Raw genomic sequence first — 24,228 nt, 5'->3', positions numbered from 1 at the left:
AATTTGCAATTCCCTGATGACATGATGTAGAACGTATATTTATATGCTTATTTTCTATCTGTGTATATCTTCTTTGGTGAGATGTCTACTGAGATCCTTTGCCCATTTTTAAGTTGGTTTGTTTGCTCTTGTTGACTTTTAAGAGTTCTTTGTATATTTTGGACACTTCCTTTATTAGATATGTTTTGTAAGAATTTTCTTAGTCTGTGGTTTGTCTTTTTTTCAATAGTGTCTTATGCAGAATGTGTGTTTAATTTTATAGAAGTCTAACACTATTTTTTTTCTTTCATGGACATATGGTAAGTGCTCTATCTATCTACAACTTATCGCCCACCCCAAGGTCATCTAGATTTTCTCTTATGTTATCTTCTAGAAGTCTTACAGTTTTGCATTTTACATTGAAGTTTGTGATCTGTGAAGTATGTAAAGCCTGTCTCTAGATCCTTTTTTTAATTTGTTTTTGCATGTGGATGTCCAGTTGTTCCGTGTCATTTGTTGCAAAGACTCTTTGCTCCTTTGTCAAAGATCAGTTGACTAGTATTTGTTGGGGGGGGTCTATTTCTGGGCTGTCTATTCTGTTCCACTGATCTACTTGTATATTCTTTTGCCAGTACCACACCATCTTGATTACACCTTTATAGTAAGTCTGTACCTCTATATACAGTCAGGTCTTTTGACCTTCTTCTTTTGTTGGCTATTCTGGATCTTCTGCCTCTTCGTATACAATTTAGAATCCATTTGTCAATATTAACAAAATAACATGCTGGGATTTTGGCTGGGACTGCATTAAGTCTATAGATCACATTAGGAAAACTGACATCTTGACAGTATTGAGTCTTCCTGTCCATGAACATGGAATATCTCTCCATTTATTTAGCTATTTCTTTCATCAAGGTTTTAGTTTCCCTCATATGGATCATGTGCCTATTTTGTTAGATTTGTACCTAAATATTTCTCATTTTTGGAGCTAATGTCAGTGGTATTTTGTTTTTTATTCAAATTCCAGTTGTTCACTGCTGGTATACAGGGAAGCAGTTGAATTTTGTATATTGTATTCTATACTTGGCTATAATCACTTTGACTTGCAGGAGTTATTATTTTCTCATCAATGCTTTGGGATTTTCTACATAGACTATTACATCACCTGTGAACAAAGTTCCATTTCTTTCTTCCCAAGCTTTCCTTATTTTATTACATTAGCTAGGACCTCCAGTACAATGTTGACTAGGAATGGTGTAAGTGAACATTCTTGCCTTGTCTTTGATCTTTGGGGAAGCATCCAGTTTCCCACCATTAAGTATTATGTTGCTGCAGGTTTTTTGGTAGATATTCTTTATCAAGTTTGGAAAGTTCTATTCCTAGTTTACTGAGTTTTTGTTACAAATGTGAGTTAGGTTTTGTCAAATGCTTTTTCTGCATCTATTGATATGATCATCTGATTTTTCTTATTTACCCTATTGGTGTGATGGATTAATTTAATGTTCAAATATTAAACCAGCCTTGTATACCTGAAATAAATCCCTCTTGATTGTGGTATAAATTCTTTTTTTATACATTTTTGGATTTGATTTGCTATTTTGTTGAGGATTTTTACACCTTTGTCCATGAGAGATATTTGTCTGTAGTTTTCTTGCTTCTAATATCTTTATCTGGTTTTGATATTAGGGTAATACTGGCCTCATTGAATATTCCCTCTGCTTCAATTTTCTGGAAGAAATAATACCAATTTTCTATAATTTCTTTCTTAAACGTTTGGGAATTTCACCAATGAAACTCTCTGGGCCTGGTGCATTCTTTTTTGTAATTACTCACTGGTTCAATTTCTTTAGTAGATATAGGAGTATTCAGATTATCTATTTTTTTCTTGATTGTGTCTTTCAAAGAATAGGTCCATTTCATCTAAGTTATTTTAAAGTTCACTGAAACACTTTTCTCTGTCATTTTCACTTTTGTTACAGTGATCTAATAAATTTGTTAGGATATTTTTTAGTTCTAGAATTTTTTTTAAATTTTTTTTGGCTGCATTGGGTCTTCATTGCTGCGCTTGCAGTTACTCTTTGTGGTGCACGGGCTTCTCATTGGGTGGCTTCTCTTGTTGTGGAGCACAGGCTCCAGGTGTGTTGGTTTCAGTAGTTGTGGCACACGGACTCAGTAGTTGTGGCTCACGGACTCAGTAGTTGTGGCTCACAGGCTTAGTTGCTCTGCAGCATGTGGGATCTTCCCAGACCAGGGCTCGAACCTGTGACCCTGCACTGGCAGGTGGATTCTTAACCACTGCACCACCAGGGAAGCCCGTAGAATTTTTATTTTTATTTTATTTATTTATTTTTTTTGCAGTACACAGGCCTCTCACTGTTGTGGCCTCTCCTGTTGCAGAGCACAGGCTCTGGACGTGCAGGCTCAGCGGCCATGGCTCATTGGCCCAGCCACTCCGCGGCACGCGGGATCCTCCCAGACTGGGGCACAAACCCGTGTCCCCTGCATCGGCAGGCGGACTCTCAACCACTGTGCCATCAGGGAAGCCCTATTTTGTTCTTTTTTGAATTCCAATTTCTCAGCAGAGAATTCTTATCTTTTCCTTCACAGTGACTATACATTCCTTTACTTTTTTTTTTTTTTTTTTTTTGCGGTACGTGGGCCTCTTAACTGTTGTGGCCTCTCCCGTTGTGGAGCACAGGCTTCGGACGCGCAGGCTCAGCGGCCATGGCTCACGGGCCCAGCCGCTCTGTGGCAAGTGGGGTCTTCCCGGACCGGGGCATGAACCCGCATCCCCTGCATCGGCAGGCAGACTCTCAACCACTGTGCCACCAGGGAAGCCCTCCTTTACATTTTAAGCATAGTTATAATAGCTTTTTTTTTAATAGAGTGGTTCTTTTTTTAAATTTTATTTATTTATTGGCTGTGTTGGGTCTTCGTTGTTGTATGTGGGCTTTCTAGTTGCAGCAAGTAGGGGCTACTCTTTGTTGTGGTGTGAGGGCTTCTCATTGCGGTGGCTTCTCTTGTGGAGCACAGGCTCCAGGCGCATGGGCTCAGTAGTTGTGGTACACAGGCTCAGTAGTTGTGGCACATGGGCTTAGTTGCTCCATCGCATGTGGGATCTTCCCAGACCAGGGATTGAACCTGTGTCCCCTGCATTGGCAGGAGGATTCTTAAGCACTGTGCCACCAGGTAAGTCCTTATAATAGCTTTTAAAAATCATCATCGGGCTTCCCTGGTGGCACAGTGGTTAAGCATCTGCCTGCTAATGCAGGGGACATGGGTTCGAGCCCTGGCCCGGGAAGATCCCACATGCTGCAGAGCAACTAAGCCTGTGTGCCACAACTACTGAGCCTGTGCTCTAGAGTCTGCACACCACAACTACTGAAGCCCGTGTGCCTAGAGCCCGTGCTCCGCAACAGTAGAAGCCACTGCAATGAGAAGCCTGTGCACTGCAATGAAGAGTAGCCCCCACTCGCTGCAACCACAGAAAGCCTGTGCACAGCAATGAAGACCCAACACAGCCAAAAATTAAAAAAAAAAAAATCATTAGCTAATTGCAACATCTGAATCATCTCAGGGCTGATTTCCATTGATCTTTTGTCTCTTGAGAATGGGTCATGTTTTCCTGTTTCTTTCATCTGTCTAGTAACTTTGGATTATATCCTGGACATTGTCATTAATATACTGAGGAAACTGGATTCCATTATGTTCCTCCAAAGGGTACTGATTTTCTTTTTTAAAAAAGTAGTTTTATTACTCACTTAATTTAGCTGGATTCAGACTGAAAATTGTTTCTTTCCTGTGGGTGACAGCTCAAATTTCAATTCAGTTCTATTGGCTTGGTAGCTTTGTCTCCTCTGCCTTATATAGTTAAAGAATCAGCCAGACTTTTGGGAAATGCTTATACACAGAATTTGGGGTTTTCCCTCTCTGGCTTGCTTCTTTCCAAGGCTATCCTACACACCTCATCTTCCAGCAGCAGTTGTATAGGCCTTGAACTCTTTTGCGGTTTTCCAGATGGTACTGCCCAAGATACAATCCAAGATTTTAGCTGCCCTAAACAGAGTTGACTGGGATGTGCTCTCAGGATAAAAGCCATATAAAAAGCAGAAAACTGACCCTGTCATTTCCTTCTTCTAAGCGTTGACCTATCTCCAGGATCTGCCCACTTTTGATCATTCACCAATGCTTTTGGATAGCGTGTTTTTATTTTTAAAATTTATTTATTTGGCTTCACTGGGTCTTTAGTTGTGGCTCGCAGGATCTTCGTTGCGGTATATGGGATCTTCTTAGTTGTGGCATGCAGGATCTTTTTAGGTGCTGTATGCGGAACCTTTACTTGAAGTATGCAGGATCTTTACTTGTGGTATGCAGGCTCTTAGTTGCAGCATGCAGGATCTAGTTCAAACCTGGGCCCCGTGCATTGGGAGTGCGGAGTCTTAACCACTGGATCACCAGGGAAGTCGCCGGTTTTGGATAGTTTTTAAATTAAAAAAAATTTTTTTTAATATTTGGTGTAGAATTAATACTTTATGTGTTGCAGTTTTGGTACAGTAGGAACTTACTTGGTCAACACATTTAAAATACAGAAATGAACAGACTGGTAGGTGACTGTATGGAAAAGGAATGGTGGGTAGTTTGATGACATGAAAATTAATGCTGGGGGGTGGGGGATGGAATTTAGGGAGAAGAGGGAGATAATAGTTCGGAAGCGGAAATTAACAAGACACGCATCCCATGTCCACGCCTAGTGGTACAAGGAGTGTGAGAGAGAACACAGGAGACCATTTGAAAGACAGTCCTTGAGGGGGGAAGCAACTTTCTTCATTGAAATTTCAGAGTATTTATTAAGAATGCCTCACTTACAGGCAGGAATATATAATATACTGTATGAATAACATATAAGTACATACTATTAATATATACTAACATAAGTAAATATAATATTTATAAATATATTAGTAAACTGTCCAAGTCTCAAAGCAAGCACATCAACTACAGAGCTCTGCTGTACATTTCCTGACCCTAAATGTCTATACTCACTAGCTCTTTCTCTTTTCATTTTATATATTTAAAATTCCTGGCATATTTCAAATATAAAGAAATATATAAGAATAAAACAAATATCCTTTTATAAGCCATCCAGCTTTTGTAAATCCACCCAGTTTCCACCATGCATTACAATCTCTCCATTCCTGTGGTCTGTCTACTCAAAGGAATATAATGCAGTCATTAAAGATTAATTTCATGAAGGATGTGGAACAGTGAAAAGCACTTACTGTGTATTTCCAAGGAGGTAAATAGAATATTTTAAATATCTAAGGAATCAATGCAAATGAAATGTATTAGGGAATTCTAGTTTCACCTTAATTTAATCCACTTCCCAATTTTTGTAAATCAAAAGATGGGAGGGATGGGAACCTGAAAGGGACTATAAACATAAAAGAGAATCTAAGTTTATTTCAAATGAATCATATAATTGGGTTGAATGGGGATAAAAAGAACTAGGTGACATAACTTTTAAACAGAGTACTTCATCTCTACATATGATCTAAAAAGACCTGTAAAAAAAAATTCCTGAACACAACCAGGTGTGTGTTTTGCAGTGACATTATTTAGCAACTCTAAAGCTACCTGCTGCATATTGGAGGACTGAACAAATGAGTAAGCAGATTGATGACTGGGAGCCTACTTCCAACTATTGAAGACCTAAATATGGAATAGGGAAAGACCAGAAAGCAATAGTTACTTGAAGTGGAAGCTGTCAGTATTTTACACACACACATATACATGAAGGATTGCTATCCCAGTAACAAGGAGAACATACAGCCCCTAGGTCTTGGTTTCCCCAAAGGATTCAGGGCTCTGTAGAATCTGTGGTCGCAGCAGGCAATATACAAGATAAACCCAACCTTATTGTACCAGAAAACAAGGGAGAAGGCAAAGCTCTTCTAACAGTAGAAAGCCAATTGCTAAATACAGAAGGGATGATGGAGCCAGAAAGTCATCCTTTTGCAATCATGACAGTAATAATTGATTCACAGAAGAATATCCACGAATGCTAAGACTAGTAGGTGAAGGTTATAATGAAGCAGTTATTACACAGTCTCCAAGATTTCCCCACAAATTAGTTATTAATTTCAAAGGCAAACAGCAATTTTACTGTGGAGAAATCTAGTAATTATCAGTGTATCCAAGTGATCAAAGCCACCATCACCAATGAAACAAATACATCTTTCCTGTTCTAATGCACTGAGAAGTATGCATCATTCATGGAACACTCATGCCACAGTTAACCTGAATCTAATCATGATAAGTCAAACCCCCCATTTAGGGACACCCTACACATTAGCTTGTGTTCTTCAAAATTACCAGTTTCATGGAAGACAAAGAAAGGCTGTGGAACTGATCCAGAATTAAAGACTAAAGAAACATGACAATCAAATGCAGGTTATGACACACCTTAAGAGTAGATCCTGATATAGGAAAAAAAAATGCTACCAATATATATATTGGGACAACTGTGGAATCTGAATAAACTGTAGATTAGAAAATATCATAGCAATGTATGACAGTCGTAAAATATGTTTGCAAATTCTTTGACACTCCTCTCGTGAAGTAGGGTTCATGTCCCCTCCCCTTGCTCCTGGATAGGCTTTTGTGACTGTCTCAATAGACTGACTGGCAGATTGACTGTTACTTCCAAGGTTAGATTAGCAAAGGCCATGGTACTTCCGCTGGTTTTTCTTGGCAGACTTTTGAGCCACCACATAGTGCCCAGTTAGTATGAAGTTGTCATGCTGGAGGCCACACAGATTTGTAAAGACAAGACAAGGCTGTCTGGGTTCTCAGTTCAGGTACTAGATAAACAGGTCTGCTTGTAATCACATTAGATACCCAAAGGATATAAAGGAATTCTATTATTCTTACATCTTTTCTGAGTGTTTAGAATGAGCTAAAACACTCTAATAGAAGCATTTCAAAAAATTAAAAATTTACTGTAATGGGGAATTCCCTGGTGGTCCAGTGGTTAGGACTCCACACTTTTACTGCCAGTGGCCCAGGTTCCATCCCTGGTCAGGGAACTAAGATCCTGCAAGCCACGAGGTGCAGCCAAAAAAAAAAAAATTACTATAATGCCCTTAGGTATCTCATATATATATATATAAAATGACATACATGTATGATATTATCGTATGTATGGCTATGATCTGGTTACTTTTAAAGGGAGGGCATCACAGCAAATTTAGATATCATTTCATAAAAAATTCTATGTCTCTGCCCACTTTCCTCAGCATATTCTGGATATCTACTAATGTCGGTAACTATGAACTTATCTTTTCTCATTTGATTCTGCATAGTATTCCACAGAATGGCTAAGCCACAAATTATTTTTGTCAGATCCAACTGATGAATGCAGAGTGTGCTATTACCAATAATGCAATGGTGAACATGCTTTATGTACATCCGTAACACAAGTTTACAGGCCATGAGATAAAGCAGTTAAGATTTAGCTGTAAGGGATTTTCATTTATTTTATTGTCCCAGTTTTACTGCTTTGGTAAAATGGATAATGGCCACTGTAAATAATTTTTCAAAAAGGTAAAGAAAAATCATCCGAACCCTCTATGCCAGAGTAAACCAGGTGGTATATTAATATCTTTCCACCTGGGACTTCCCTCCTGGCACAGTGATTGAGAATCCGCCTGCCAATGCATGGGACATGGGTTCGATCCCTAGTCCGGGAAGATCCCACATGCCGCAGAGCAACTAAGCCTGTGTGCCACAGCTACTGAGCCTGTGCTCTAGAGCCTGAGAGCCACAACTACTGAACCTGCATGCTGCAACTACTGAGCCTGCGTGCCTAGAGCCCATGCTCCGCAACAACAAAAGCCACTGCAATGAGAAGCCCGTGCACCGCGACAAAAGAGTAGCCCCTGCTCACCACAACTAGAGAAAGCCCACACACAGCAATGAAGACCCAACACAGACAAAAAAAATAAATATATCTTTCCACCTATTAGTGCTATGCACATAATCACATCTTCAGGTACACATCCCCTTATTACTTGAATTATACCAGGAAGTCTCTAACCTAGTTTTTTCGTGGATGACAAATTTTTTCCTGTCATTATACATCTATATCATATTTTTTCATGGCTATATATTAGAATATGTAAATATTTTGCTGATACTTCCTTTTTTAAAAATTCAGTATAAACATCTTTGTGTACAATCTTCCTTACTGTTGCTGTAATCTCCTAAGCAAAACCTCTAATGCTAGGATTTGCCAGGGCAGACTATTTTGATACATATTGACCAGCAAATGTTCACTCCTACTAATAGGTGTTGAACACAGAATGCTGTGTATATGACAATTAATCTAAACTGATAACTTTAATGAAATCTCAATCAAAATCCAAGAGGTTTTTTGTCTACCCCACCCCATTTTTAGCGGGGGAACAATGGGGGTGGAATGTGACAAAATTAATATCCTTGGTTTCTGCCAAAGCTCCTGCTTAAAGACGTCTGGATGAAGGACCATGAATAGAAAAGGCAATGTGACCTGAGCCTGAATGGAAATAATGCAAAGAAACCGATTATTAACAATTCAAGTTTACTATGAAACTTTTTGTTACTAGTAACTACTTTTAACACTTTCAGAGTTACAGTAAAACCCTAAGGAATTAATTAGTGTTCAAAATTTCCAATCATATAAGTTGCAGTATGTTATTAGATTAAAAAAGCCTTTCAGTCTATAAAATACAAACTAATGATGCTAAATATTACACTGCACACAATGGGTGATTCTGTACATATAACTGAAGCTGGATGGAGGGTGGCAGCCACTCATAAGCCTTGTCCAAATCTGTACTATTGTGGATGGCTATTATATGATTCTGATTTCAGGAAATATTAATTGAAGTACAATCTTAGTAAGGCGACTTGCAGGATTCTTCTTGAGTATGTTATGAATTTAGGATAGGAAGCCAACCAGAATTTTCAAATATTTGTCCTAATTAGAGGGATTTTCCTCCCCTTGGTTCAGTAATTGCCAGGCACCTATTAGGAACCAAGCACAGTTCTACACAGTAGAGACAGAACGGTGAAAAACAGCCCTCCCTATGTGGAGGGTACACTGCAGTTGACATCTGTTGTTTGTCCATCATTATACTTTTGTTCAAGTCCTGCCCATAACCTTCATGTATGGTAGATGCCAATGATTCTTGTGTCACATCTTGAGAATCGGGGCATTCAGAGCTCTGGTATAACCACTGACCATATTTATAGAATACGTTTTCCTTCCTCTGTGAAACCTGATGTTAGTATAAAGAGTTCACCTCCCAACTGGATCTTTAAAAACACAGCATTTTATAGAACTTCTTTCCCATGAAGATTCCTTGATGTTTCCAAGTTCTGCAGGAACTTCCCACAACTACGAGCACAGACTTTCCAATAGAGATGAAGACGTGGATTAGCTGGAGGCCATTCCTCACCTTCCAATTCTACAGGTTCCCTCCAGTGTGGACCCTCTGATGGTAAACAAGATGTGACCTCTGGCTGAAGCCCTTGCAACATATATCACATATGTAAGGCCTCTCTCCGGTGTGGACCCTCTGATGGGTGTGGAAATGTGAGGCCTGGCTGAAGCCCTTACCGCACTGCTGACACGTATAGGGTTTCTCTCCCGTGTGGACCCTCTGATGAGCACTGAGCCCGGCGCTCCAGCTGAACTCTTTCCCACACTCCTCGCATTTGAATGGTTTCTCTCCAGTGTGAATTATCTGATGGACTTGGAGATTCGACCTCTGGCTGAAGGCCTTACCACACGTATCACATTTATATGGCTTCTCTCCCGTGTGGACTCTCTGATGGGCTTGAAGATGGGAGGCCTGACTAAACCGCTTCTGACATGCATCACATTTGAAGGGCTTTTCCCCCGTGTGGACGCTCTGATGAGCTTGAAGGTTCGAGGCCTGACTGAAGCCCTTCCCGCACTCCTCGCACTTATAGGGTTTCTCTCCCGTGTGGACCCTCTGATGGTTGTGAAGATTCAGGCTCCAATTGAAGCGCTTCCCACACACCTCACACTTGTAGGGCTTTTCTCCAGTGTGGACTCTCTGATGGGCTTGGAAATAGGAACTCTGGCTGAAGCCCTTCCCACACACACTGCACCGAAACGGCTTCTCTCCTGTGTGAACCCTCTGGTGGCTCTGGAAGCTTGAGGCCGAACTAAAACCCTTCCCGCACTCCTCACATTTGTAGGGTTTCTCTCCCGTGTGGACGCGCTGGTGACTGTGAAGGTTGAAGCTCAGGCTGAAGCACTTGCCGCACTCCTCACATCTGTAGGGTTTCTCCTCAGTGTGGACGCGCTGGTGCGTGTGAAGATTTGAGCTACAGCTGAAGCGTTTCCCACAATCTGCACACTTGTATGGTTTCTCTCCAGTGTGGATTCTTTCGTGGGCCTGAAGGTGGGACCTCTGGGTGAAGCCCTTCCCGCACACCTCGCACTTATACGGTTTCTCTCCCGTGTGGACTCTGCAGTGGATGTTGAGGTCTGTGCTACGACTGAAGCCCTTCCCGCAGCTCTCGCATCTGTAGGGCTTCTCTCCGGTGTGAATGGGCAGGTGGGCGTACAGGTGTGAGGTCTGATTAAAGCTCTTCCCGCACTCGTGGCATGAATAGGGCTTCTCCCCTGTGTGGACTCTCTGGTGAGTTTGCAGGTTTGAGCTCTGACTGAAGCCCTTCCCGCACTCGTGACACCAATAGCGTTTCTTCCCTGGGAGGACACTCTGTTGAATGGGACTAGCTGAGCTGTAACCACTGCCCTTCTCATGTATCCTGTATGTAGGGGACTTCCTGCCCAAGTGTACCTGCTGATGAAGTTCAAGGCTGGTGTGGTCACTGAATCCTTTCTCACGTTCGTTACACTGGTAGGTTTTCGGTCCAGTTTGAATGATACTGCACGGGGCCAGAGGTGATGCCTTTAAGAGATCTCTACCACACTCTCTGTTGCCGTGAGCTTTCTCTCTTTTGTACACTGTGTCATCATCGAGGTGGGGGGAGATACAACTGAAAATATTAGCGCATGGAACAAATATACAGAACTTGTTTTTCACTGGCGTCAGCTTACAACTTCTCTGATAATTCTGAGTCCCATTCAGATAGAGTTTATTCCAGGAGTTCTGAGCTCTCCCAGTTGGAAATTCTTGATTTTCAATAACATTAGAATGATCCTCTAGAAGAGTCATTAAACAGCTGTCTTCCACAGAAGCCTGAATGGACACTCCTGCAGGGGAGTTATGTTGTTTGGGGGACTGAGAATTCTTTCCGTGAACACTTATCACGGAGTCCTGACTTCTGGTTAATTTGCTCACAACGTGTCTCTTGATGTACCAGCACGAAAGCTCTCCCAATGAAAGGAGTCTGACTCCTGTTTCATGAAGAGTCTCCACCTCATTGTGATTCCCGGCTCCTGAAAGGAAAACAGTAAGGAATTAAGGACGGAGAGAGTGACGGCAGCAAGATGGTGGGCTAGGAAGCTCCAAGCCTCTGCTCCTGCCACGAAAACATTATAAACAAGTAGAGAGTAGTGAAAATGACTTCATAGGAATTCTGAAAAACAAAGGTCTACAGCAACCAAGAGAACGTCCAATCAAGAAAAAGCCAAATTTGAAAAGGTAGGATATTTGGGATCAGTCCAGAGTGAGGTTGCCCATATCCCTGGCAGATCTCTTAAGGATACAGACATGGGAAAGACCAAAGGCCTGGACTGAAAAGCAGCAGCTAAAAGCCAGCCAGAGGCATGGAAGTGTAATACCAAAACATATTTGATCTACCCGAAAGAACACAGAAAAGGACAAAGAGATGAACAAAATAGATGAGACCTCCCCCAACAAAAGCAATTGCAAATATACCCGGTTTCAGTAAGTATATTATGTGGAAGTGCACTCCCCTAAAATCAAAAGGCAGAGATTGGCAGAGAATATAAAAAGCAAGGTTCAACTACATGCTGTCAACAAGGGATATGTTTTAAATACAAGTAAGCAAAAGAAAAAGGGTAGGAAAAGACGTATCATACAAATATCATGCAAAGCCTAAGAAAGCTGGAATGGCTAAACAGACAAAAAGACTTTACAAAATAGAGCACTCTTAGATACAAAGACATTTTATGACAAGGATTAGCAGATGTAACAATTACAAATGTGTATGTGTCTAATAAAGGCTCCAAAATAAATGAAACAAAAAGAGGGAACTAAAATGAGAAATGGACAAATCTACAGACTTGAAGATTTTTTACACACTTATTAGACCATTAAAAAAAATCAGCAAAGCCATACAAGATCTGAACCACTATAACCAAAACGAAACTTACAGGTCACTGCACCTAACTGCAGTACATACATTTTTTTTTCAAGTACATATAAAACATCCATCAAGATAAACCATACCCAGGGCTATAAAACAAATTTTGAAAGATTTTTAAAGACCATAGCAGAATTAAAATCAAAACCAACACGCAGAAAAGGCCTATAAGAAATCACATGGGAAATTAGAAAATATTTTGAAATAATAATGAAAGAAAATAGTATCAATTTCTGGCATGCAGTTAAACAGCACTCAGATTATTTATAGCTTTAAATATTCATATAGAAAGCAAGAAAGGCCTAAAGTCAATAACCTAAGGTTCCAATTTAAGAAGCCATAAAAAGAAGAGGAAATGAAAGGAAATAGTGAAAAGCAATTAAACAAGGGGGAAAAAAATCAAGGAAAACAAACTGAATCAAGGAAAAAAATAGAAAAGACAAAACACACCATTGTAAAGCAATTATACACCAATAAAGATGTTAAAAAAAAAAGACAAAAACTACCAACATCAGGCATAAAAGATGGGATATTACTAAAGATCATAAAAGGCATTAGAATAAGGGGATATATTCAACAACTTAGATAAAATATACCAATTCCCTGAAACATACAAATCTGTTACAAGAAAAGCAAAATATGTAAGTAGTTCATGAACTGAAATCATAAATAACATTCTCACAAAAGGACCAGACAACTTCACTGGTGAATTCCACTTAGCACGTAGGAAAGGAATAATACCAGTCTTACACAAACCCTTGCAGAAGGCTGAAAAGGAGAGTATACTTTCTGAGGTATTGTGTATAATAAGGCCTCTATTACCTTGATATCAAGATAGACGAAGACATTAAGTACAAAGAAAATTATAGATCAAAATCCCTACATAATGTAAGTGCAAAAATCCTAAACAAAGAGAAAATCTTGTTTTTTATAATACACAATAAAAGGGTACTATTAATAAGTGGGTTGAATCCTAGGAATGCGAGGTGGTTTTAACATGTGAAATCATCAGTGCTTCATGCTCCTTTAATAGCATAAAGCAGGAGGACAAGATGGCAGAGTAGAAGGACTTGAGCTCACCTCCTCTCATGAAAACACCAAAATCAATTACTTCTCAACAACCATTAACAAAAAAGACTGGACCCTATCAAAAAAGATATTCTACATCCAGAGGCAAAGAAGAAGCCATAACAAGATGGTAGGAGGGGCACTTTTGTGATATAACCAAATCCATACCTGCCGACTGGGTGACCCACAAACTGGAAACTAATCATATCACAGAGGTTCTCCCACAGGAGAGTTCTGATCCCCATGGCAGGCTCCTCAGCCTGGGGGTCTGGCATCAAGAGGAAGAGCCCCCAGAGCATTGGGCTTTGAAGGCCAGTGGGGCTTGATTTCAGGAGCTCCACAGGACTGGGGGAAACAGAGACTCCACTCCTGGAGGGCGCACACAAGGTAGCATGTGCACTGGGACCCAGGGCAAAGCAGTGACTCCACAGGAGCCTGGGCGAGACCTACCTGTGGGTCTTGGAGGGTCTCTTGGGGAGGCAGGGGTCAGCTGTGAGCCACGGCAGGGGCAAGGACACTGGTGGGGGAGCCCCCAGGGAATATTCCTCAGCGTGAGCTCTCCTGGAGGTCACCATTTTGGCACCAAGACCTGTCCCCACCCAACAGCCTTCAGGCTCCAGTGCTGGGATGCCTCAGGCTAAACAGCCAACAGGGTGGGAACACAGCCCCACCCATCAACAGACGGGCTGCCTAAAGTCATCCTGAGCCCACTTGAGCCCATCCTGAGTCACTTTTTGACATGTCCCTGTCCACCAGAAAGGCCTGCACAAGCCCCTGCACCAACCCCACCCACCAGGGGGCAGAAACCAGATGCAAGAAGAAGTACAATCTGCAGCCTGTGGAATGGAGACCATAAGCACAAAGTGAGACAAAATGTGATGGAAGAGAAATATGTTGCAGATGAAGGAAGAAGATAAAACTCTAGAAGAACAACTAAGTGAAGCGGAGATAGGCAATCTGCCTGAAAAAGAATTCAGAATAATGATAGTAAAGATGATCCAAGATCGTGAAAAAAAATGGAGGCACAGACCAAGAAGATACAAGAAATTTTAAAGAACAGATGAACAATAACTGAAATGAAAAATATACTATCAGGAATCAACAGCAGAATAATAGAGGCAGAAGAACCAATAAGTAGCTGGAAGACAGAATGCTGGAAATCACTGCTGCAGAATGGAATTAAAAAAAAAGAATGAAAAGAAATGACAGTCTGAGACCTCTGGGACAACATTAAATGCCACCAACATTTGCATTATAGGAGTCCCAGAAGTAGGAAAGAGAGAGACAAAGGGCCTGAGAAAATATTTGAAGAGATAAGGGACTTCCCTGGTGGTGTAGTGGTTAAGAATCTGCCTGCCAATGTAGGGGACCAGAGTCCTGGTCCGGGAAGAGCCCACATGCCGTGGAGCAACTAAGCCCATGCGCCACAACTACTGAGCCTGCATGCCACAACTACTGAAGCCCATGTGCTTAGAGCCCATGCTCTGCAACAAGCCACCGCAATGAGAAGCCTGTACACCGCGACGAAAAGTAGCCGCTGCTCGCCACAACTAGAGAAAGCCCAGGCTCAGCAACAAAGACCCAATGCAGCCAAAAATAAATAAATTAAATAAATTTTTAAAAAAGAGAAGAGCCAAAAACTTCCCTAAAATGGGAAAGGAAACACTCAAGTCCAGGAAGTGCAGAGAGTCCCATACTGGATAAACACAAGGAGGAACAAGCTGAGACACATTAATCAAACTGACAAAAATTAAAGACAGACAAAATATTAAAAGCAACAAGGGAAAAGCAACAAATAACATACAAGGGAATTCCCATAAGGTTATCAGTTGATTTTTCAGCAGAAACTCTGCAGGCCAGAAGGGAGTGCCAGGATATATTTAAAGTGATGAAAGGAAAAAACTTACAACCAAGAATACTCTACCCAGCAAGGCTCTTGTTCAGATTCGATGGAGAAATCAAAAGCTTTACAGACAAGCAAAAGCTAAGAGAATCCAGCACCACAAAACCAGCTTTATAACAAATGCTAAAGGAACTTGTCTAGGTGAAAAAAAAAAAGCCCACAACTAGAAACAAGAAAACTACGAATGGAAAAGCTCACTAGTAAAGGCAAACACACAGTAAAGGTAGGATATCATCCACACACAAATATATCAAAACAGCAATTGTGAAAAGAGGAGAGTACAAATGGAGAATACTGGAAAAGCATTTGAAATTAATAGACCTGCAACTTATAGCAGTCTGTGTATATATACAAGATTGTTTTATCAAAACCTCATGGTAAAAAAAAAAAAAAAAAAACCTCATGGTAGGGGGACCTTGAAGATGGCGGAAGAGTAAGACGCGGAGATCACCTTCTTCCCCACAGATACACCAGAAATACATCTACACGTGGAACAACTCCTACAGAACACCTACTGAAGGCTGGCAGAAGACCTCAGACCTCCCAAAAGGCAAGAAACTCCCCACGTACCTGGGTAGGGCAAAAGAAAAAAAAAAAAAAAAGAGAACAGACAAAAGAATAGGGACGGCACCTGCACCAGTGGGAGGGAGCTGTGAAGGAGGAAAAGTTTCCACACACTAGGAAGCCCTTTCGCCGGCGGAGACTGCGGGAGGCGGAGGGGGGAGCTTCGAAGCCGCGGAGGACAGCACAGCAACGGGTGCGGAGGGCAAAGCGGGGAGATTCCCGCAAAGAGGATCGGTGCCGACCGGCACTCACCAGCCCGAGAGGCTTGTCTGCTCACCCGCCGGGGCGGGCGGGGCTGCGAGCTGAGGCTCTGAGGCTTGGGTTTCGGTTTCGGATGGAGCGCAGGGAGAGGGTTGGCGGCTTGAACATAGCCTTAAGGGGTTAGTGCACCATGGCTAGCCGGGAGGGAGTCCGGGGAAAGCTCTGCACCTGCCGAAGAGGCAAGAGACTTTTTCTTCCCTCTTTGTTTCCTGGTGCGTGAGGAGAGGGGTTTAAGAGCGCTGCTTAAAGGAACTCCAGAGACGGGCGCGAGCCGCGGCTAAAAGCGCGAACCCCAGAGACGGGCGTGAGCCGCGGCTAAAGGCGCGGACCCCAGAGACGGGCGGGAGACACTAAGGCTGCTGCTGCCGCCACCAAGGGGCCTGTGTGCGAGCACAGGTCACTCTCCACACCCCTCTTCCGCGGAGCCTGTGCAGCCCGCCACTGCCAGGGTCCCGGGATCCAGGGACAACTTCCCCGGGAGAACGCACGGCGGGCCTCAGGCTGGTGCAAAGTCACGCCGGACTTTGCCGCCGCCGCAGGCCCGCCCCGCACTCCGTGCCCCTCCCTCCCCGCCGGCCTGAGTGAGCCAGAGCCCCCGAGTCAGCGGCTCCTTTAACCCCGTCCTGTCTGAGCAAAAAACAGACGCCCTCCAGCGACCTACACGCAGAGGCAGGGCCAAATCCAAAGCTGAGCCCCTGTGAGCTGTGAGAACAAAGAAGAGAAAGGGAAAACTCTCCCAGCAGCCTCAGGAGCAGCGGATTAAAGCTCCACATCAACTTGATATACCCTGCATCTGTGGAATACCTGAATAGACAACCAATCATCCCAAATTAAGGAGGTGGACTTTAGGAGCAAGATCTATGATTTTTTTCCCTTTTTCCTCTTTCTGTGAATGTGTATGTGTATGCTTCTGTGTGAGATCTTGTCTGTATAGTCTTGCTTCCACCATTTGTCCTAGGGTTCTATCCGTCCATGGTTTTTTAAATTTTTTTCTTAATAATCTATTTTAATTTTAATAACGTTATTATACTTTACCTTCATTCTTTCTTTCCTTCCTTCCTTCCCTCCTTTAGACAACGAATCATCCGAAATTGAGGAGGTGGTCTCTGACAGCAAGATTTATGATTTTTCCCCCTTCACCTCTTTTAGTGAGGGTGTATGTGTATGCTTCTGTGTAAGGTTTTGTCTGTATAGCTTTGCTTCCAACATTTGTCCTAAGGTTCTATCCGTCCCTTTTTTTTCTAAATAAGAATTTTTTAATTCAATAACTTTATTATACTTTATTTTATTTTTACTGTATCTTCTTTCTTTCTTTTTTCCTTCTTTCCCTCCTTCCTTTCTTCCTCCCTTCTTTCCTTCTTGCCTTCTTTCCTTCTTTCTTTCTTCCTTCCTTCCTTCCTTCCCTCCTTTCCTTCTTCTTTCCTCATACTTCTACTAATTCCCTCTACTTTTTCTCCCTTTTATTCTGAGCCGTGTGGATGAAAGGCTCTTGGTGCTCCAGCCAGGAGTCAGGGCTCTGCCTCTGAGGTAGGAGAGCCAACTTCAGGACACTGGTCAACAAGAGACCTCCCAGCTCCACATAGTATCAAATGGCGAAAATCTCCCAGAGACCTCCATCTTAACACCAGCACCCAGCTTCACTCAACGACCAGCAAGCCACAGTGCTGGACAACCTATGCCAAACAACTAGCAAAACAGGAACACAACCCCACCCATTAGCAGAGAGGCTGCCTAAAATCATAAGGCCACAGACACCCCAAAACACACCACCAGACGTGAACCTGCCCACTAGAGAGACAAGATCCAGCCTCATCCACCACAACACAGGCACTAGTCCCCTCCACCAGGAAGCCTACACAACCCACTGAAACAACCTTAGCCACTGGAGACAGACATCAAAAACAGCGGGAACTACAAACCTGCAGTCTGCAAAAAGGAGACCCCAAACACAGTAAGATAAGCAAAATGAGAAGACAGAAAAACACACAGCAGATGAAGGAGCAAGATAAAAATGCACCAGACCTAACAAATGAAGAGGAAATAGCCAGTCTACCTGAAAAAGAATTCAGAATAATGATAGTAAGGATGATCTGAAATCTTGGAAATAGAATGGACAAAATGCAAGAAACATTTAACAAGGACCTAGAAGAAATAAAGATGAAACAAGCAACGATGAACAACACAATAAATGAAATTAAAAGTACTCTAGATGGGATCAATAGCAGAATAACTGAGGCAGAAGAACGGATAAGTGACCTGGAAGATAAAATAGTGGAAATAACTACTGCAGAGCAGAATAAAGAAAAAAGAATGAAAAGAACTGAGGACAGTCTCAGAGACCTCTGGGACAACATTAAACGCACCAATATTCAAATTATAGGGGTTCCAGAAGAAGAAGAGAAAAAGAAAGGGACTGAGAAAATATTTGAAGAGATTATGGTTGAAAACTTCCCTAATATGGGAAAGGAAATAGTTAATCAAGTCCAGGAAGCACAGAGAGTCCCATACAGGATAAATCCAAGGAGAAATACGCCAAGACACATATTAATCAAACTGTCAAAAATTAAATACAAAGAAAGCATATTAAAAGCAGCAAGGGAAAAACAACAAATAACACATAAGGGAATCCCCATAAGGTTAACAGCTGATCTCTCAGCAGAAACCCTACAAGCCAGAAGGGAGTGGCAGGACATACTGAAAGTGATGAAGGAGAAAAACCTGCAGCCAAGACTACTCTACCCAGCAAGGATCTCATTCAGATTTGATGGAGAAATTAAAACCTTTACAGACAAGCAAAAGCTGAGAGAGTTCAGCACCACCAAACCAGCTTTACAACAAATGCTAAAGGATCTTCTCTAGGCAAGAAACACAAGAGAAGGAAAAGACCTATCATAACGAACCCAAAACAATTTAGAAAATGGGAATAGGAACATACATGTCGATAATTACCTTAAATGTAAATGGACTAAATGCTCCCACAAAAAGACACAGATTGGCTGAATGGATACAAAAACAAGACCCATATATTTGCTGTCTACAAGAGACCCACTTCAGACCTAGAGACACATACAGACTGAAAGTAAGGGGATGGAAAAAGATATTCCATGCAAATGGAAACCAAAAGAAAGCTGGAGTAGCAATTCTCATATCAGACAAAATAGACTTTAAAATAAGGACTATTAAAAGAGACAGAGAAGGACACTACATAATGATCAAGGGATCGATCCAAGAAGAAGATATAACAATTGTAAATATTTATGCACCCAACATAGGAGCACCTCAATACATAAGGCAAATACTAACAGCCATAAAAGGGGAAATCGACAGTAACACATTCATAGTAGGGGACTTCAACACCCCACTTTCACCCATGGACAGATCATCCAAAATGAAAATAAATAAGGAAACACAAGCTTTAAATGATACATTAAACAAGATGGACTTAATTGATATTTATAGGACACTCCATGCAAAAACAACAGAATACACATTTTTCTCAAGTGCTCATGGAACATTCTCCAGGATAGATCATATCTTGGGTCACAAATCAAGCCTTGGTAAATTTAAGAAAATAAAAATTGTATCAAGTATCTTTTCCGACCACAATGCCATGAGACTAGATATCAATTACAGGAAAAGATCTGTAAAAAATACAAACGCATGGAGGCTAAACAATACACTACTTAATAATGAAGTGATCACTGAAGAAATCAAACAGGAAATAAAAAAATACCTAGAAACAAATGACAATGGAGACACAACGACCCCAAACCTATGGGATGCAGCAAAAGCAGTTCTAAGGGGGAAGTTTATAGCAATACAAGCCTACCTTAAGAAGCAGGAAACATCTAGAATAAACAACCTAACCTTGCACCTCAAGCAATTAGAGAAAGAAGAACAAAAAAACCCCAAAGCTAGCAGAAGGAAAGAAATCATAAAAATCAGATCAGAAATAAATGAAAAAGAAATGAAGGAAACAATAGCAAAGATCAATAAAACTAAAAGCTGGTTCTTTGAGAAGATAAACAAAATAGATCAACCACTAGCCAGACTCATCAAGAAAAAAAGGGAGAAGACTCAAATCAATAGAATTAGAAATGAAAAAGGAGAGGTAACAACTGACACTGCAGAAATAAAAAAGATCATGAGAGATTACTACAAGCAACTCTATGCCAATAAAATGGACAATCTGGAAGAAATGGACAAACTCTTAGAAATGCACAAACTGCCAAGACTGAATCAGGAAGAAATAGAAAATATGAACAGACCAATCACAAGCACTGAAATTGAAACTGTGATTAAAAATCTTCCAACAAACAAAAGCCCAGGACCAGATGGCTTCACAGGCGAATTCTATCAAACATTTAGAGAAGAGCTAACACCTATCCTTCTCAAACTCTTCCAAAATATAGCAGAGGGAGGAACACTCCCAAACTCCTTCTACGAGGCCACCATCACCTTGATACCAAAACCAGACAAGGATGTCACAAAGAAAGAAAACTACAGGCCAATATCACTGATGAACATAGATGCAAAAATCCTCAACAAAATACTAGCAAACAGAATCCAACAGCACATTAAAAGGATCATACACCATGATCAAGTAGGGTTTATTCCAGGAATGCAAGGATTCTTCAATATACGCAAATCAATCAATGCGATAAACCATATTAACAAATTGAAGGAGAAAAACCATATGATCATCTCAATAGATGCAGAGAAAGCTTTTGACAAAATTCAACACCCATTTATGATAAAAACCCTGCAGAAAGTAGGCACAGAGGGAACTTTCCTCAACATAATAAAGGCCATATATGACAAGCCCACAGCCAACATCATCCTCAATGGTGAAAAACTGAAAGCATTTCCACTAATATCAGGAACAAGACAAGGTTGCCCACTCTCACCACTCTTATTCAACATAGTTTTGGAAGTTTTAGCCACAGCAATCAGAGAAGAAAAGGAAATAAAAGGAATCCAAATCGGAAAAGAAGAAGTAAAGCTGTCACTGTTTGCAGATGACATGATCCTATACATAGATGCAGATGACATGATCCTATACATAGAGAATCCTAAAGAAGCTACCAGAAAACTACTAGAGCTAATCAATGAATTTGGTAAAGTGGCAGGATACAAAATTAATGCACAGAAATCTCTGGCATTCCTATATACTAATGATGAAAAATCTGAAAGTGAAATCAAGAAAACACTCCCATTTACCATTGCAACAAAAAGAATAAAATATCTAGGAATAAACCTACCTAAGGAGACAAAAGACCTGTATGCAGAAAATTATAAGACACTGATGAAAGAAATTAAAGATGATACAAATAGATGGAGAGATATACCATGTTCTTGGATTGGAAGAATCAACGTTGTGAAAATGACTCTACTACCCAAAGCAATCTATAGATTCAATGCAATCCCTATCAAACTACCACTGGCATTTTTCACAGAACTAGAACAAAAAATTTTGCAATTTGTATGGAAACACAAAAGACCCCGAAGAGCCAAAGCAATCTTGAGAACAAAAAAAGGAACTGGAGGAATCAGGCTCCCTGACTTCAGACTATACTACAAAGCTACAGTAATCAAGACGGTATGGTACTGGCACAAAAACAGAAAGACAGATCAATGGAACAGGATAGAAAGCCCAGAGATAAACCCATGCACATATGGTCACCTTATCTTTGATAAAGGTGGCAGGAATGTACAGTGGAGAAAGGACAGCCTCTTCAATAAGTGGTGCTGGGAAAACTGGACAGGTACTTTTAAAAGTATGAGATTAGATCACTCCCTAACACCATACACAAAAATAAGCTCAAAATGGATTAAAGACCTAAATGTAAGGCCAGAAACTATCAAACTCTTAGAGGAAAACATAGGCAGAACACTCTATGACATAAATCACAGCAAGATCCTTTCTGACCCACCTCCTAGAGTAATGGAAATAAAAACAAAAATAAACAAATGGGACCTAATGAAACTTCAAAGCTTTTGCACAGCAAAGGAAACCATAAACAAGACCAAAAGACAACCCTCAGAATGGGAGAAAATATTTGCAAATGAAGCAACCGACAAAGGATTAATCTCCAAAATTTACAAGCAGCTCATGCAGCTCAATAACAAAAAGACAAACAACCCAATCCAAAAATGGGCAGAAGACCTAAATAGACGTTTCTCCAAAGAAGATATACAGACTGCCAACAAACACATGAAAGAATGCTCAACATCATTAATCATTAGAGAAATGCAAATCAAAACTACAATGAGATATCATCTCACACCAGTCAGAATGGCCATCATCAAAAAATCTAGAAACAATAAATGCTGGAGAGGGTGTGGAGAAAAGGGAACACTCTTGCACTGCTGGTGGGAATGTGAATTGGTTCAGCCACTATGGAGAACAGTATGGAGGTTCCTTAAAAAGCTACAAATAGAACTACCATATGACCCAGCAATCCCACTACTGGGCATATACCCTGAGAAAACCGAAATTCAAAAAGAGTCATGTACCAAAATGTTCATTGCAGCTCTATTTACAATAGCCCGGAGATGGAAACAACCTAAGTGCCCATCATCGGATGAATGGATAAAGAAGATGTGGCACATATATACAATGGAATATTACTCAGCCATAAAAAGAAACGAAATTGAGCTATTTGTAATGAGGTGGATAGACCTAGAGTCTGTCATACAGAGTGAAGTAAGTCAGAAAGAAAAAGACAAATACCGTATGCTAACACATATATATGGAATTTAAGAAAAAAAAAATGTCATGAAGAACCTAGGGGTACGGCAGGAATAAAGACGCAGACCTCCTAGAGAACGGACCTGAGGTTATGGGGAGGGGGAAGGGTGAGCTGTGACAGGGCGAGAGAGAGTCATGGACATATACACACTAACAAACGTAGTAAGGTAGATAGCTAGTTGGAAGCAGCCGCATGGCACAGGGATATTGGCTCGGTGCTTTGTGACCGCCTGGAGGGGTGGGATAGGGAGGGTGGGAGGGAGGGAGACGCAAGAGGGAAGAGATATGGGAACATATGTATATGTATAACTGATTCACTTTGTTATAAAGCAGAAACTAACACACCATTGTAAAGCAATTATACCCCAATAAAGATGTTAAAAAAAAAAAAACCTCATGGTAACTGCAAACCAAAAATCTACAATAGATACACAAAAAAAGAAAAAGGAATCCAAACAACACAAAAGATAGTCATCAAATCACAAGAAAAGAGAACAAAAGAGGAAGGGAAGCAAAAAGACCTATGAAAACGGTCCCAAAAGAATTAACAACATGGCAGTAAGAATATACGTATCAGTAATTACCTCAAACCTAAATGGATTGAATACTCCAACCAAAACACACAGACTGGCTGAATGGATACAAAAATAAGACCTGGTTATCAACGTATGTTTTCTCCAAGAGACCCAATTCACATCTAGGGACACATGAAGACTGAAAGTGAGGGGATGAAAAAAGATACTCCATGCAAATGGGAATCAAAAGAAAGCTGGAGCAGCAATACTCATATCAGCCAAAATAGACTTTAAAATAAAGACTGTTACAAGAGATAAGGAAGGGGGCTTCCCTGGTGGCGCAGTGCTTGGGAGTCCACCTGCCGATGCAGGGGACGTGGGTTCATGCCCTGGTCCAGGAGGATCCCACGTGCCACGGAGTGGCTGGGCCCGTGGGCCATGGCTGCTGGACCTGCGCGTCCAGAGCCTGTGCTCCGCAACAGGAGGGGCTGCAGCGGTGGGAGGCCCGTGTACTGCAAAAAAAAAAAAAAAAAAAAGGATAAGGAAGGACACTACATAATGATTCAAGGGATCAATCCAAGAAGATATAACGAGTGTAAATATATATGCACCCCACATAGAAGCACCTCAATATATAAGGCAAATGCTAACAGCCATAAAAGGAGAAATTGACAGTAACACAATAATAGTGAGGGACTTTAACACCTCACTTACATCAATGGACAGATCATCCAGCCAGAAAATCAATAGGGAAACACAGGCCTTAAATGACCCATTAGACCAGATGGACTTAACTGATATTTATAGGGCATTCCATCCCA

General features: G+C 41.2%; 1 protein-coding gene across 6 annotated transcripts in view; it reads right to left on the bottom strand.

Annotated features, from left to right (window-relative positions):
* Positions 1-8,623: 8,623 nt before the first annotated feature.
* LOC132510509 (zinc finger protein 235) overlaps positions 8,624-24,228 on the bottom strand; it is a 58,708-nt gene continuing 43,103 nt past the window's right edge. For all 6 annotated transcript variants that reach the window (XM_060132699.1, XM_060132702.1, XM_060132701.1 and 3 more), the window contains one exon: positions 8,624-11,455. In XM_060132699.1, the coding sequence (XP_059988682.1) occupies positions 9,486-11,455 (1,970 nt within the window). In that variant the 3' untranslated portion in view covers positions 8,624-9,485. The remainder of the gene's footprint in view (positions 11,456-24,228) is intronic.

This window comes from Lagenorhynchus albirostris, chromosome 19 (assembly GCF_949774975.1).
Source record: "Lagenorhynchus albirostris chromosome 19, mLagAlb1.1, whole genome shotgun sequence".
Taxonomy (NCBI): Eukaryota; Metazoa; Chordata; class Mammalia; order Artiodactyla; family Delphinidae; genus Lagenorhynchus; species Lagenorhynchus albirostris.
The sequence above is the reverse complement of the archived record's forward strand: the minus strand, read 5'-3'. Positions and strand labels throughout refer to the sequence as shown.